We start from the raw sequence: 16,519 nt of genomic DNA, 5'->3' as shown, positions 1-16,519 counted from the left end.
ACTCCTTAGCTTGTGGTGGATTAGCCACTCTTCAATATGGCAGAGAAGCTCACCATTCTGCCTTCTGCCTGCAGTGGCTAATCCACCGTGAGCTCCGGAGCAATAGTGTGAACATCCCCAAGGAAAAGGGAGGAGCATATAGTACTTCTCCCCCCCCCCAAAAAAAAGAGGAAAAGGAACATAGTGGCACTGTATCCATACTCTGCATTGCCAGATAGTGGTAAGGACAGATGTGGTTGTGTTGCCCATGCCTTGTATTCTGTTCCCAAGAAGGAGGAGAAGGTTATGGCAGCAGCATTACTGGGAATTCCTCTATCCTCCTCAAGAAAGAAGAGGAGGACTGCCCAGCTGCTGCCAGCAGCTCCTCTATTTCCAAAATGCCTTGTTTTCAGGGTCCCCTGGGGAGAGCAATCAGGGAAATCCCTTGCACAGGTTTTCACTTAATGTCATCTGAAAGAGGCTTTCCTGCATCCCTAGCTATTTGGACCTCCTTTGCCGTATTTTCTCCATGTAATCCTGGGAAACCCAGTTTTGAGGATTCTAGAAATGAATCATTCTGGAAATAACTGCTGTTCCTGACTGCCAATAGGTATCCTCCTTCCCTTTCTTGAAGGTGGCAGAACAGCCCCAGCTGCAGCCACCAAAATCTTTTCCTTGAAGCAGTGCCAGTCCTTATCATTGTTCGGTAGGACAGAGGATGGCCACAGTGCCTTGATGTCTTTTTTATTTGTTTAAAAATGTAAACATTCTCCTTCTTTGGGGGGAATGTTAAGGAATGGCAGTTTTCCTCTCTTGAGTAGTGGAAGCATTCAAGTTGTCCTAAGGAGAGAATCCCTGGAAGTGAATAGGGCTGGGGGAATGTTGCTGTTCATTTTCCTAATTTTTACCAGTAAGTCTTTAAGTTGCAGTGCCCTCTTAAGTATTTGCACCTTTATATTTGAAAGCGGTAGAGAGGACCCAATTAATCTAGCCATATTTATTTGGAGTACCTCTACATTACAAGGGAAACACGGGTTGTCAATCAACTCAACCCAGTGGTTCCAGTGTCTGTCCAGTCCTTTGGATTGGGAGGATATACAGTGAGTACCAGTCCTGGCAAAGGAGGAAATGGCCCAACTGGACAGTTTCAACTCAAGGAAGTCTAAGGTTTTTCAAAATGCACACACAATGCGTATACTGAGGAATCATAGCCTGGTATAAAGTTAAGAATTAAAAGGAGCCCATTCAGTTTTCATAGCAGGAATGGCGATGCTGCAGGAATTGAAATATACCACTTCTGTTTGTGAAGTATTTATGTACTGGCGCTGAGGAAAATGGGTGGTTCTAAGAGGGGCATCTCTGAAGAGCAGTGTCACAAAAATAGTGACAATGTCAGTAGTAGTAGAAATCCAGAACTTTTCTCTGTGTTGATAAATAAATAATTGATTTGCTGGCTAGTTTAGTGTTTTGTTTCTAGCATCAGTTGCAGGAGGTTCACAACTATCAGGGCATGAGGGTGACACTTATTTTCTGGTTTTGGTCTCACAGCTTAGCTGTTGTTGGCATTGATATTGTCGTTCCTCCATAATCAACGCATGATAGATCTTTATATTACATACAGTGCTTATAGCATGCAAAATGTTCTATCTAGTACACACACAAGTGGCAGCAATGTTGAGTTTGACACTATAAAACACAAGAGTTAAGTTACATTGCTATAGTGTTTGGAACCTCCTGAGTATATGCTGTTATGAGGTGCAGCTGAAGGTTCATAACCTTTTGTGCATACAGCAGCAATGATTTCTTATTTCATCCATCTCCCTCAGAGAGGGATGGAAACAGGTTTCCAGAGGTGCATTTGGTATGAGAATAAAGCAGTACATCTTGGCAGACAGAAGTATTATTCAAATAATATTGCCATTACATCTGGCTCCTGGAACACTCCTTTCACACTGTCTGATTCTTCCACTTTCCTGTCTTATATACCTTTCCTGTAACCTCCACTTTACCTTTTAAGGCTTTTTTTTCCAGTGACCATATTTCCTGCCTTAATGTACAGTTTTATTTGGAAAAGTCTTAATTCCACATTCTTTAGTGCTCATATTTGATGTGTTGCATTCAATGCAGAAGTGATAAGGAAAAAAGCTGAAATTATACCAACTTGCTGCTATGAAAATCCAAGTCTGGAGTAGCATTTTTATTGCTGGATCACCCAAGAACAATACAAAACAACAAAAGTGCAGTTGTTGGTGGCTTAGTTTCAACTTTCATTTAGCATCTGCTATTTCCCTCATTGAATGGTGAAACCTTTCTCAGCTATAGAAGTTAATTTGGAGTAGTTTAGATGCCTCTGCAGATTTAGAATACAGTCCTAAACCCATGTAATAGGGAACATAGAAAGCTGCAATGACTCTTAAAGAGTTTTGTAGAAATTTTCCATTCCTACCTGAAAATGCCAGGCATTGAACTTGAACAAAGACGTGTACTCTGATGTTGTGGGTTTTTCGGGCTCTTTGGCCGTGTTCTGAAGGTTGTTCTTCCTGACGTTTTGCCAGTCTCTGTGGCCGGCATCTTCAGAGGACTGGAGTAGGAACTCTGTCCATGCTCTGTTGGTGTTTGGTGGGTATTTATAGCTGTACTCTGCCATTGAGCTTGCATTTCTCTACTTGCCTAGGACCAGCCCAGTCACTGGGCAGACTGAAGCAGTTGCACTATGAGGCAGATTTTTGGTATTGTGAGAAGGCAGCAAATTATTATTTATTAATACATTGTTACTCAATTTTTGCTGTAACGGGAGAGTTGCTTGTGCAAAAAAAAAATCTGTTTGCTTTGGGCATACTTTGCACCTTGACTGGGGGATATCTTTGTTGTTCTAACTTGAGAAAATTCCTTGCATCAGCCCTGCACCTATTTCTCTTTCACTAGGTAAACTCCATTGAACATAGTGGGTCATATCTCTGAGTAAACATGTATAGGATATTAAGACTGAAAGAGCTGGATATGTTTAGGAGAAGAGAAGGCTGAAATGCAATGTGATAGACATCTTAAAATACTTGAAGGGCGGTCGCATGGAAGATGGAGCAAGCTTGTTTTCAGTACCTCTGGAGAGTAGGGCCCAAGTTAATGGATTCAAATTATGAGGAAGGAAGTTTCATTCAAATATTAGGAAGAGCTTCTTCACAGTAGGGTGGTTTGCCTTGAAGGCTGGTAGACTCTTCTTCATTGGAGGTTTTTAATCAGAGGTTAGATGGGCACCCGTCAAGCCACGTTGGATCCTTTTTAAGGGGAAAGGTGGGATGGAAATATTTTAAATGAAATTAAATAACAAATAAAGGATGCTTTAGCTCTTGAGTTATTGCTTTGACGGGGATCTGACTTAACGTCCCTTCGGATCCCTTCCAAATCTACAGTTCTGTGATTCTATGACTGTTAGCATTTGAAGTTAACTACAAATTTAGCCCAGGGAACAGCAACACTGTTTTGAATAAGCCATCTTGTGGCAATTTTCTGTTACTTTGTTTTCATTAATATACAGTATTTTGATGTGATATTCTACCACAGAATAATATATATGAAACACAAAACAGTGATAATCCGTGCTGATATTTAAAAACGTGAAAAAACAATATAGGTAAATAATGACAGAGGTTTGTTCGAATCCAGTTTAAAATCTGGATTTTAAAACTGTGAAAGGGTTGGGGCTAAATTGCTTAAAGGGCCATCTATTTGGCCCGTTAATTATTTCTAATGAGGCTGAATTGCTTTTAAATAGCAATAATTGTCTGAAGAGCGGGACAAAACAGAACATAAAATAAATAGTGGAGGATTTGCATTTTTTTTTCAGACACTGTGATGTCATGATAAATTGCTCATGTGCTGCAGAAATAATTATCACTCAGTTACCATATTGATCAAAAATTGTGTGATCTATTAGTAAAATACTTGTCACACTGTTGACACCAAATAATTTATATGTAACCATAAAATTCATCCCAGTGACCACCTCAGTTAAAAAGCATGGAAGGCAGTATCTCTCAAAAACCCAACTAAACATTTGCTAACGATACCTAGATCTTTTGAAACAAAGCCCTATGTGCCTTGGAAGGAGGAGCTACTTTTGGTAATTTAATTTCTGGGTTTTTGATGAAAAATGTATTATGGACGTTTATAGTAAATACTGTACACATATAAGGGAGGGAATGTCTTTCTTTTAATGTTGCAACCTAACTGTTTGCTCTTTGTTCCTTTTCCCCCCCAGGGCATCTGTAACTAGGAGGACTTTTGGACACAGTGGCATTGCAGTGCACACGTGGTATGCCTGTCCTGCCTTGATAAAGTCCATCTGGGCTATGGCCATTAGCCAGCACCAGTTCTACCTGGATAGAAAGCAAAGCAAGGTGAGAATCTGAAACAGAGAGATCCAGAGACTACACTGAGTGTGGCAATTCACAGTCCAACTTCTAACTCCAAAGTCAAGTAGTAGGAGATGGGAGAAGAGAAGGGGCACCTTTTTCCTTGAGTCATTTCAAACAGTTTTAATGTTATATAGCTTCTCTTTTTCTACTCCCTTCTGTGGGTTATTATGAGCAGGGGAAATGTTTGGGAAATCTTGTTTTAGAAGAAGAAGAAGGTGGTGGTGGTGGTGGTGATGATGATTTCCATCTTTATACTGCCCGTCTGGCCAAAGTCCACTTGCCCATCTGGCCAAAGTCCGCTCTGTGGTTTACAACATATATAACCAACAGGCTTAATAGAAATAGAAATAATAAAATGCAAAAAAACACACAATACCATCAAAACATAAAAACACATTTCCATAAGGCATTCATAACATTTAAAACATTTAAGATGGTGGGCTGGATCAGGTTGGCTAACTAAGCTCAGCTGAGTGTGCAGATATAACATGTTGGAATGGCTGCCTAAATTGCCAGTAAAGGGATCAAATGAATTTGGGGGGGGAGTTCACTCCTCAGCTGAGAAGCAACAGACGAGAAGGCCCAGTTTCTCATCTTCTCCCTCTGGGCCTCCCTCGGGCTTAGCATCTTCAGCCTGCCTGCTTGGGATGTTCTTGTAGGACCTTTGAAATTAAGTCCCAAGTTGTGAAATTCTTGTTGAATTGTTCTCTTCCCTATACTGCAAAAAGTTTTGGTTACAGATAATTTTATTAACAGTGTGTCACACATGTAAAAGATAAGTCAAAACATTGTCCCCAACTGATTTTCTTTTAGGAGTTGGCCTATTTTCTCTGTGTTGAAATGGGTATTCCACAATGCATGTGTTAGGTAATTAAGGCATTGTTTATGTGCCCTAGATTCCTTTCTAGAAAAATGAATAGAAAATAAAACGCACGACCAAATGAACCCAATAATACATGCATTGCCCTAAATTCCTCATGTATGCTTAGGGAGATCCGTCAGTACAAGAGTAAAAAGAATTCATTTATACAGGAAAGTCTGCAGTGGTGCTGGGCTTGATATCTGGGGGTATAGCTTCCATATGCACTCACTTCAGTTTTGGACTGTGTTTCAGCAGGTAAAATATTCAACGTGGAGCAGTGAGGACAGTGAAATCAGGAAAAAAGTTAAATGCAGAAAGTATTGAGGGTGGCAGTTACATTTTTCATATTAGTCCCAAAACTTTTGATGATACCACATCCTGGCAGCAGATAAGCCAGTTGACACATAGTAATGGGAAATTATCATCAATTCAGACCTCCAACGACTAGAACATGGATGGATTGTAACTCATCAATGTCTTGCTCTAAATCTCCCTTTGAAGTTTGAAACTGTAGTATTAGGTAATCAAAGCAACTTCATTCTTCTTCTCAGAAACATACATTTCTCTCTTTTTCCCCCCCTTCCTTGTCAAAGTACTTTTTCACAGTTACAGATATTTCCCATATTTTTGGAAAATGATGCAGAATGAAGTTGCTTCAGAAATGTAATGCTATCTTAATATAATATACCGATCCATTATGGGTTGTTTATTGTTAAATATGAAAAGTCCAAATGGTAAAGAAAAGGTGACAAAGATGTAAGGATCCATGTAACTATTTGATGGGCTTTTAAAATAGAACTGTACTTACCAGATGTACAATATCTAGCATAGGTATCCTTCAGTCTCGAGAGACTATGGTAACGTGCTCTGTATTGAGGAGTGTCCTGTCCAGAACATGAAGCCTGGGTAAAGTAATATGTTACCCAAGCAGCAGATCCCCCCTCTCCACGTTGCTGAAATGGTCCAATGGAAAGGCAAGAGCCAATACAACTGGTTCCAGCGACTTTGCAGGAGTTGGCAGAACAACACGAACTGCCTTCGGGACTCCAGCTCCGGATTTTGCCTCTAGGTTAACTCCTGAAGCCTTTTCCATGAGTGAATATAGCCATAAGGCAGTGGAGGCTTGAAATCAGAGTTTTCCTTCTCCTAGATGGGCTGCCTTCCATGGCTGATGAGCCCCACCTACCTATCTTCTACAAAATAAGTCTTGAGAGGAGTGTGAAACAATTGCTTTCAAAAATGAGAGCAGGATGAGATGGCCCTGGTGGATTTTAGTAAGATTGGTATGGCCCACTTTCTCATTGCTGTGCTGTCATTACACTTCTCTTAGTCATGGAAATCACCTAAGTGAATGTAGCATTTTTGTGCGTGGAGTTCATTTTCAGAGCTTGTGCAATTATACCAGCAAACCTTTCCCCCACTCATGGTAGATCAATCATCACAAAAGGGAAATTCCTTTCCCCTCTAGTGGTTCTGTTTTGTCAAGGATGAAGCTCATTATTGAGACCAGGTACAGTTACCAGGGGTCTGAAATGGTCAGTGCTGGAGTTTTAAGTGTTAAAGTATTTGTTTAGCCCTTTGTGTGAAGTTTGTTTCCAAAAATTGAATAAAATGAAACAGAAAGTGCTGATACTAATTTTCTAGCTGTAACTGAGACCAATGTGGGTAATAGAGAACCTGGCTAATTGTCACTGTCATTTATAGCTGCTTTATAAATCAGCCACTGTAGTTCAGTAAGAATATAAACTCATCCCCACTACTACGAACTACAGTATGCCTTTGGACTGAGTAGCCGATTGGGATATCTAGCATTTTCTAGCAATTGGTTGATTAGGTGACTCTGCTGTTAGAGTTTTTTCCAAGTCTGAAAGGTAGTGGCAGTGTAAACTGGAATAACTACCAATAAATTGTTCAGGTTTGGAGGCAGGGTTCCTTTACCTTGATTATTGTGTTCTTTTTGCAGCTGTTCATTGTGATTTAAAAGGTCACATCTTAAGGTTTGTACTTAAGATGCCTACTGGCCATTGTGGTCTGTATGCCAGAGAGGACAGCCTTTTTAAGTGGACAAAAAAGGGTGCTTTTAAAGAATTCAGAAGTTCTTTGGTGGTTGTTTTCACTGTTCTTGCAACAAATTTTAAGTCTGAGCTCCAGATTGTAAATATCTCAGATTTAATGTTCATAATGCTTTTGAAGTCAATTTGAGGAAGTGAATATCACTGGTGATAATGTATGGATCCGTAACTGTCTTACTTTGCTCAGTTATGAGATAAACGTCAAGGAAAAGTCTATATGAACATTTGATTACACATTGTGGCAAATGTAATTATTGCAGAAATTCTTTTCATTTAATTCTTTTATTACTCCAGACATTGTCACCAGTACAGTGGTTTTATCATTCATTGCATTACTAACAGAGGATTGTGGCAGTATCTCTAAGAATAGTTTGGCCACATTTGACCTTAAATATATTTGCATAAGATTGGCCCCTGTGGGTGCACAGAACCATATCTTGCATACTATTGAAAGTAAAATATGTTGTGCATGCTAGAGGGCTGATAACTTCTAGAGATCATTTAGAAACCTTACAGTTGGGGCTGGTCTTTCTTTCAACACTCTGAAAAAAACTTGGAAACATTACTTTTTCCAGAGTTTTCTGGAGTTTCTGTGAATTGTAGGCTCAAGTTCTACATTTCTGTGCCATCATAATGTGGCATACTCTCAAAAGAAGTAACATAAGATGTAATCAATGGTGCTTACTGAAGTACTTAAGCTCGAGCAGGAAGTCATTAATGTCTTGTATATGTTGGAAAGTTTTGTAGCAGATTTTGGAACAAGTCAATATTGAAGAACTTTTGCTGTCTTATTGCCTTAGCTTGTTCATTAGATGGATTGGGAATAAAATATAAACATTTATGACAGCACCACACTGTCTAGATTAATGGAATTGTGTTTGTTTCTAGGTTTCTTAACTTGATAATAAAATGCAGTTGTTAATGATACCAGGAACTGATGGAATTTCTTTTCCTGACAGAATTTCTTTGATAGTGACAGATTTCTGCCTTTTCTCCCCCTGCAGTCCAAAATTCATGCAGCAAGAAGTCTGAGTGAGATTGCAATTGACCTGACTGAAACTGGAACTCTGAAGACCTCCAAACTAGCCAATATGGGAAGCAAAGGAAAGATTATCAGTGGCAGCAGTGGGAGCCTTTTGTCATCAGGTCTGTCCCATTGTGATGGAAATTGGCTCTTTGGTTGAAATTAATTGATGGTTGTAGTGATGCTCAGTGTTGACCTTCCTTCACCAGCAGACAAAGACCTTTTCAATCAAGAAAGCTTTGCTCAGTTGACTGGTTGCTGGTTGTAAGGAGAGGGCTTTTAATGAGTGGAGGTTGCCACTTTTTATTCCTGCGCTTTAATTGATCTTAATCTAGGTTATGTTAACATTTATTTATTTATTTATTCATTCATTCATTCATTCTGCCCATCTAGACTGAAGTCTACTCTGGGTGGCTAACTACAAGTTCATAAAACAATAACAGTATAATATAACAACAACAACTTAATATGATTCAAGATGGCAAAAATGAATTAAATAATGATAGGAGGGAAGGGCTGCCTAAAGAGCCAGGTCTTGAGCTTGCTCTTGAAAACACCCAGCAAGGGAGCCAGGCAATTTCTGGGGGTAGACTGTTCCAGAGACAATGGGTCACTGCTGAGAAGGCCCGGTTTCTTGTTCTTTCTCTCTGGGCCTCCCTTGGCATTAGGCCCTTGAAGCGCCCCTCCTGGCTAGAGTGAGTGATATGGGTAGCTCTAGGTGGGAGATGACATTCCACCAGATATTGAGGTTCTAAACTGTTTAGGACTTTATAAGTCATTGTTAATACTTTGAACTCAATGTGGAATTGAATGGGCAGCCAATGGAGGGCAGCCAGAGTGGGGGAGATATGTTGATGTTTTCTCACCCCGGTGAGATGTCTGGCCGCCATGTTCTGCACTATTTGAAGTTTCTGCATTAATCTCAAAAAGTAGCCCCACCTAGAGTGCATTACAGTAGTCTAATCTCGAGACTCCAGGTGCATTGACCAGAGTGTTGAGCGCCCCACCATCAAGATAGGGACGCAGCTGGGCAATTCATGTCATCATATGTTTCATATTTTAGCATAATTATTTGAATGTGTGTTGTTGGTTTTTGTAGTTGTTGTTCTGTTTTTGTATCTTTTAATCTTAAATGTGCTTCAGTCCCAGCCTTGGGAGAAAGTTGGGATATCAATCAATCTGTTGGTTTGCTGGATGATCACATTTTAGGACCATGTTTAGGATGGTCAAATAATGTGGAAAAACTTGGTCCTAGTTTATCTATGACAGCTAGATCGACATTAATATGAGCAAGTATTCTTACATCTTATTGGGTGAATACAAGTTATTTTCAGCACACTTTCTGTCACCCATTTTAGCTCATACAGCATCTGATGTGTAGTAAATCTCTGAAACCATTTGGCAGTAAAAAAAAGAGCTAAGATTATCCCTAGGGTGAGAAAGCTTACTCTAGTTTGTTTTGCTCCCCATATGGTGATCAAAAGGGTATTCTTAACTTGCTTTCTCATCAGATGTCTTCCAACTTTCTGCATCTATTTGGACCATCCCTGTACATGCCTCTCCTTTTAAAAAAAATGTGCTTATTGTTTGCAAAGATTTTTGTTAAATTAAATTAAAAACCACAGCAATCACCTACATTGTTTGCTCTGAGTATATAGAATAAGGATTTAGTTCCAACAGGTGGGGTATGATCCATCACTGTGGTGGAAAAATTTAACCTAACAAGATTGCATAAGTGGTGACACTATGGAAGGACGGTCTTTGACTCACCTATCTGACATAGACTGCAGTCAGATTAGCAGTGCAGGAGTCAGACTGATCTTATCAGTGCAGAAAACAGTTGAATTGCAGTAGATGTATACAGATAATAAAAACATAACCAGCTCTCAGAATTTAGCAGAATGTGTGGCTCTACCTGCTCTTGTAATCAGGGGAAACCAACCTGTCTTATTCAAAAGTGCATCTCACAGGGAGGGTAAAGCCAGGGAGCAGAGCCAAGTATAGAAGTCTCTGTTTCAAAATCGCAACAGCTTGACTTTTCTTCTCTCCCAGCCACAGAATTGCAACAGTCATATTTCTGAAAAAAATACTGTGGGGCTTCATTCTTTCATATTCTGGAATGAAAGATATCCCTCAAGTGCAGTGCATTATTACATTTCAAGGGTCACCCACCGCACACCCCATGAAGTGTGGAAAATGTTATACAGTCTTGTGAGAAATCTACAATAAAATAAGTATGCAGTGTAGGACAGCCGTCTGCTTATGATTACAGAGGAGAAAGAATCCTCTGGAAATGCACAGGCTCTCAGGTGAAATTTGCCTGCTCCTTCTAAGATCAACAAAACTGAGTTTCATCTTTGTGTTACTTTAAAACACAGGCTGCTTTTACCTTGGAGAAGTTTGGCAGAGGGTTGAACTAGGCCGAGAATAAATCTACAGGGAGCTTCCACAGCAATTCCATTCCTTCTGATGACTTTTTTCTTCCTCCACCCTCTCAGGAGTGCAACAAACAGAATCTTTTATTGGAATAGCAGGGGTGATGAAGCTTCTGATTTGGTCTTGGAGTACTCTGCATTTTGTTTGTTTGCTTGCTTGTTAGTTTGTTTGTTTTGGCTTCTCTCCCCCTGACTGTTTGAATAAGATAATCAAAACCCAGGAAGTGCTCATTGTCTCCTTCAGGAATTCCTGTGCTTGCGGGCAACATTCCTGCATTTGTACCAGCTAGATACCAGCTGCTGCTGTTGCTGCTGTTGTTCCTTTTCACATAAAAATATTAGCTTTTCCTTTGGGGGCACAACTTGATATGTTGGTGAGAGACCCCTGTGGTCAGATCTGTGTTGTTGCCACAGCGGAGGATTGAGGAGCGGGATGATTTAAATCAGAAAACCTGTGGGCGGGGGAGGGAGCCCCAAACCTTTCCTCTCCTGCCTTCCTTTGTTCCTTGGAGCTTCTATTTCCAGGGACATTTTTCTCTCAGTTGCTCATATTTACAGATAAGAGAGAAGCAGTTTGGTGAAAGAGGGGAGTTGTGTGGGTACTAGGAGATGGAATTGCCTCCAGTTACTACTATCCCCAAAGGTTTAAAAAGATAGTGGTGTACTTTTTTGTTTTGGTGAAGGGGCTGAAATGTTTCCAAGATCTGGCTTTTCTGCATGAAATCGGCAGACTGTTTAGGCCCAGTATGTGTTTCAAAGATGTAGGCCTGTTGCCATCACAGTTACATTTTGTTTCAAACATTAGCTTGAGTCAGAGCTGAGAATGCTGGATTCTGTCATTTGAGCATAACCTTTGATCCAAATGGAGGTGTGAGGTCTCGGGTAGTGTTGCCAGTTAGTCTGAAGACTTAGGGTACTCCCCATAATTTGATGGCTTGAACATACACAGAGAGAAAGTGAGTTGCAGGATTAATCTGTTGTCCTAGAGCCAATTTAGTTTGCCAGCTTTATTACAAAAAACGCAGGAAGGCCTGGAGCTCTAAATTGTGCATGTATATTTATGGCTGAATATTCCACCATTCAATACAAAAACACAAGATTAATAATCCGTTTGAAAGTGCCAGTAACCTCACAGTAATTGGACACGGTACTGTACACATTCTTTTCCATTTATGTTTGGATGCATTTCTTCTTACAGTGGGGTCTTGACTTGAGAACTTAATCCGTATTGGAAGGCGGTTCTCAAGTCAAAAAGTCTGTAAGTCAAGTCTCCATTGACCTACAGTGCATTGAAAACCGATTAATCCCGTAACAGGCCGTTTTTGTTCCATTTTGGGGTTTTTCTGGTCTGTAAGTCAAATCTCAGTCTGCAAGTCAAACCTAAATTTTGCGGCCAGAGAAGTCTGTAACTCAAAAAGTCTGTAAGTCAAGCCATCTGTAAGTCAAGGGTCCACTGTATTTGGATGTTAAAAGTTTATTTTGAATTAGCTATAATTGTGGTGAATTGTGGTGAGCCTTTCACATTACTGGATACAGGGGAGGAAGGGGAAGATGTGCACATGATTGGTGTTTTGCTCTTCAGACATTTTCTTCTGTAGCATTAAAGTGGGCAGGTGGTACATCTCTCAGCTGGAAATGTTTTATGCTTAATATACAAGTCCTCCTCTGCAATAGCAGAAAATACAAGAAACCCAATCTGTCATTTTTCATCTCATGTTGGTGGAGGTAGACAGGGAAACTCACTCACTCCTTCAGCTTTTGAACATAGTTTATCTGCAGTGGCTGTTACCTCAAACAGAAAAAAAACCCCAGCTCTGGCACACACACAAAAACCATTTACTTCCTGGCTAATAACAGGAAAACTAAAATTTATATAATTACTAAAAATATATAATTGCACAACAGCCTTCAAGAAAAAATAATTTGAGTTTGGGGAATGAACTGGCCCATTGTTCTGAATGAGAGCATTCTATTAAAGAGGAAATAGTAGTCAGTAGAAAGACTACTGACCCAGAAGAAATGTGTTTTTGTTATTTGGAGGTTCCTCTGACTTACTATGTGATTTTGGCCTTTTCTGTCATTTTTCTTCTAAGCTTTTCATCTATAATGAAATGTTATAGGTGAAAATTGTGGCTTCTGCCAAAAATGTCCCATCTCTGTGATCCTTTTGTCCTTGCTAATAGAGCAACCAATGACATGACATCATTGAGCATTGGGTTTTTGCCCATCATGGTTCCACTTCACTGTCTGCCACTTCTGCAAAGAGAATAGCATGCCGGTAGCACAAGACATATTTTGTCTTATGGCAATGAAAGAAAACCTAGGTGGAGGGCTTCTTTTTGTCAATCAGTATGCGTTTGTAGAATGTTCAACTTCGTAAGGCCTTTTCCCTCCTAGGAAAGAGTAGGACTTCCCCACTGTACTGGAATCTTACTGGTGTTTGTGCGTAGTTTGCATAACTTGCTACAGCTAACCAATGGGGCTCACTTGGATGGTGCAATCAGGTGTCTGACCAGGCACACCTCCAAGGTAGACCTGGACACCTCATCCAGTTAGCCACAAATAGTTGCAGCAAGTTACACAGAACTGGTACAAACATCAGTATGATTCTCACCATTGTACAGTGGACCCTCTACTTAAGGAATTAATCCGTATTGGAATGGTGGCTGCAAGTCGAAAAGTCTGTAAGTCGAATCTCCATTGACCTACAATGCACTGAAAACTGATTAATCCCATAACCAGTGGTTTTTATTCTATTTTTATTCCATTTTGGTTTTTTTCTGGTCTGTAAGTCGATTCTCTGGCTGCAAGTCGAATCTAAATTTTGCAGCCAGAGAAGTCTGTAACTCGAAAAATCTGTAAGTCGAGCCATCTGTAAGTCGAGGGTCCACTGTATCCGGCTTCTTGTTCTACTCTCCCCTCCCAGACATATGCACATGCACATAGACACACGCTTTCTTTTGGGAGGGTTGTGCTGAATTTCTTCTTGTTTTATTTGCTTCTATTAATCTTTTAATAGCAAGTCATTAATCAAGAAAAATCATAGTTAGAAAAATAGAATGAGGGTACTGGTGTGATAAATGTAAGAAAACTACAGCTCCAACCTATGTAAGCGTTTATGTACTCAGAACTTTTTATACATGATGGTCTATTTAAAATTCTGCTAGAGTTAGAACAGTAGAGCAAAATAGCTCAATAACAAAAAAAGAAAGCTCTAATCCAAAACATAAACCTAGATACTTAGGGCAGGAATGAAACTTAGGGAATGCTTTTCCAAGCACATACCCCCCCTACGAAGATTTAGGCCACCTTCCTGCATTCATAGCTTGTAAATGTGTAAGAGCCTCTCAGCCATTGTTCATTCTCTCTAGATGCACAGCTTGCATCAATCCGTTGCAACAATAAGACATTGTTAGTGAGATAAAGCTTTAATTCCCTTTCAAACAATACAAGATCTTGGCTGGAGTGCTGTGCATATGTTTATAATAAGGACTGGAGTGAAAGACTGTGTGCATTCCCTTCACAATTCTGATGTCTTCAGATTTATTTATCCACTGTCAATACATTTATACAACTGAGGTTATTTCAGAAATTCACAATCTTCTCTTTCAAAGTTAAGGGTTCAAATAAAATCCACAAATAGCTGCATTCTGTAATGGTATTCCTGAGTCTTCTTCACAAGCATATGCTCTTGATTTGTATTGATTTTTGCAGGTTACTGTTCTCCACCTTTTAAATTAAACATTGTTTTCTGGGTTATCCTTCCCAAGAATCATTATTGAGTTGCATTCCTGAAGCCAGGTTTTATTCCTTCCTTTGAGTCAAAAGTGGCTTCTATTATAGACTGACAAATTAACTAAAATATGAAACAAGTGAGGAGAAGGCTAGGGAGCAATTGGGGGAAAGCTCCCTCCAATGTGAATTTAGTTGCAGTAAAAAAGATGTCCAAATATCTTAATGCTATTCAATCATACACAAAAAAGCTTTTAACTCCAGGTTTAACAGTGTCGCATCTAATCAAAAGGCAGCTAGCTGTCTTGAGCGTTCCATGACCTTAGGGTGCTGGACAGCATCCTGGTCCTCAGTTGGATGATTTTTTTTAATTTATTTATATACCACCCATCTGGCAGCCAGGGCCACTCTGGGTGGTTTATAACAGTAACAAAACCATAAAATAACAAACAATACAACATCAGAGTTAAAGTGCAAATTAAAATATCATTTTATTCTAAGACTGAAGCCATCTGAGGGGACCTTGATTCTGTTAATGAGGTAGTGAATCATATTGAGATGCTTAACATACTGTCCAGTTGTATTGATCAATTTCAGCTTATGATGCTTAATGGCGTTGACAAGGTGCTTGCATGTTGTAAAGCCATCACATCAAGTTTAGACCTGTTCCCCTCTCAGCTTTTGAAATTGGTCAAGGATGTAACAATAGAATGAGTCACTCAGATTATAAACTCTTCCTTACTAGACTCTTCCTTTGCTTGGCCAGGACAGGGTTACATTCCCCTTGAAAGAAATAATGGTGCAGACCATTCTTTAAAAGTCCAACTTGGTGATGGAGTATTTAAACAACTTTTTGTCCACTGCCAATAGACCATTCATGAGTAAACTGATTGATAGGGTAGTGGCAGATCAGCTGCAGGCATTCTTGGAGGACATCAATAGTCTTGATCAACTTCAGTTGGGGTTGGGACTGAGGCAGTTATTGTTGCCCTACTTAATGACTGGTTAAGGGAGGCCGACCAAGGGAGTTTAACCTTGTTGCTCCTCTTGGATCTTTCAGTAGCCTTTGACACCATCAACGACAGAATTCTTCTGAACAGGCCATTGAGTTCGGGGCTTTATGCTGGCTTCTATAGTTTCTCAAGGGCCATTCTCAGATGGTACAGCTTGGGGATGTTGTTTTGACTCTGGGGGTTCTACAATGTGAAGTCTCACAGGGGTTGACCATCTCCTCAATGCTGTTTAACATATGAGGCTGCTGGGAGAGGTCACCTGGAGATTTGGAGGGCATTGTCCTTGATATCCTGATGACGTGCAGCTGTATTTCTCTTTTTCATCTTTGACAATGGAAGCTATAATATAGATACTGAAGTGCTGCCTGATCTTGGTTATGGATTGGATAAGGGCTGACAAGCTGAAACTGAATCCTGGCAAGACGTAGATATTCTTGTTACGCAGGGGCTCTGACTGGTTAGGGGGTTCTTTGCTGACCTGGCAAGGGCTATGCTTCCCCTTAAGGACCCGGTCCACAATTTCAGTATGCTTCTGGACCTGGCACTTCCCATGAAGAAACAGATCTCAGCTGTGACCAGGTCTACCTTTTTCCAGCTTTGGCAGTTTGCACACTTGTGGCCCTATCTGGACAGGAAAACCCTGATAACACCAGTTCATGCATTAGTAATCTTGAAGACTGACCACAGTAATGCTTCCTACATAGGGGATACCATTTAAGGCAATATAGAAGCTGCAGAAAGTGCAAAATGCAGCAGCCAAGCTGGTGTCAGGTACCTCAGAATATGATCATATCCTACACTGTTTGATTGTAGACTTCTGTGCCAGTTTCAAGATCTTAATGATAACACACAAGACCCTTAACAGTTTGGGATCTCATTACAGTATTTGTTGGAGCGCTTCTCCCTGAGACTGTCCAGCTGTACTACCTGCCCCTCCCAAGCTTTGTTCTTGTGGGTGACCACTCCAAGGGAGGCCCAGAAATCTAT

The 16,519-nt window shown here is 40.2% G+C and overlaps 1 protein-coding gene across 8 annotated transcripts in view; it reads left to right on the top strand.

Annotated features, from left to right (window-relative positions):
- Positions 1 to 16,519, top strand: part of FRMD4A (FERM domain containing 4A) — a 605,541-nt gene that overhangs the window by 545,012 nt on the left and 44,010 nt on the right. For all 8 annotated transcript variants that reach the window (XM_073000747.2, XM_073000748.2, XM_073000749.2 and 5 more), the window contains 2 exons: positions 4,238 to 4,376; positions 8,333 to 8,474. In XM_073000747.2, the coding sequence (XP_072856848.1) occupies positions 4,238 to 4,376; positions 8,333 to 8,474 (281 nt within the window). The remainder of the gene's footprint in view (positions 1 to 4,237; positions 4,377 to 8,332; positions 8,475 to 16,519) is intronic.

Source organism: Pogona vitticeps, chromosome 5 (genome assembly GCF_051106095.1).
Source record: "Pogona vitticeps strain Pit_001003342236 chromosome 5, PviZW2.1, whole genome shotgun sequence".
NCBI classification, from domain to species: Eukaryota; Metazoa; Chordata; class Lepidosauria; order Squamata; family Agamidae; genus Pogona; species Pogona vitticeps.
This window is presented reverse-complemented; position numbering and strand designations above follow the sequence as displayed.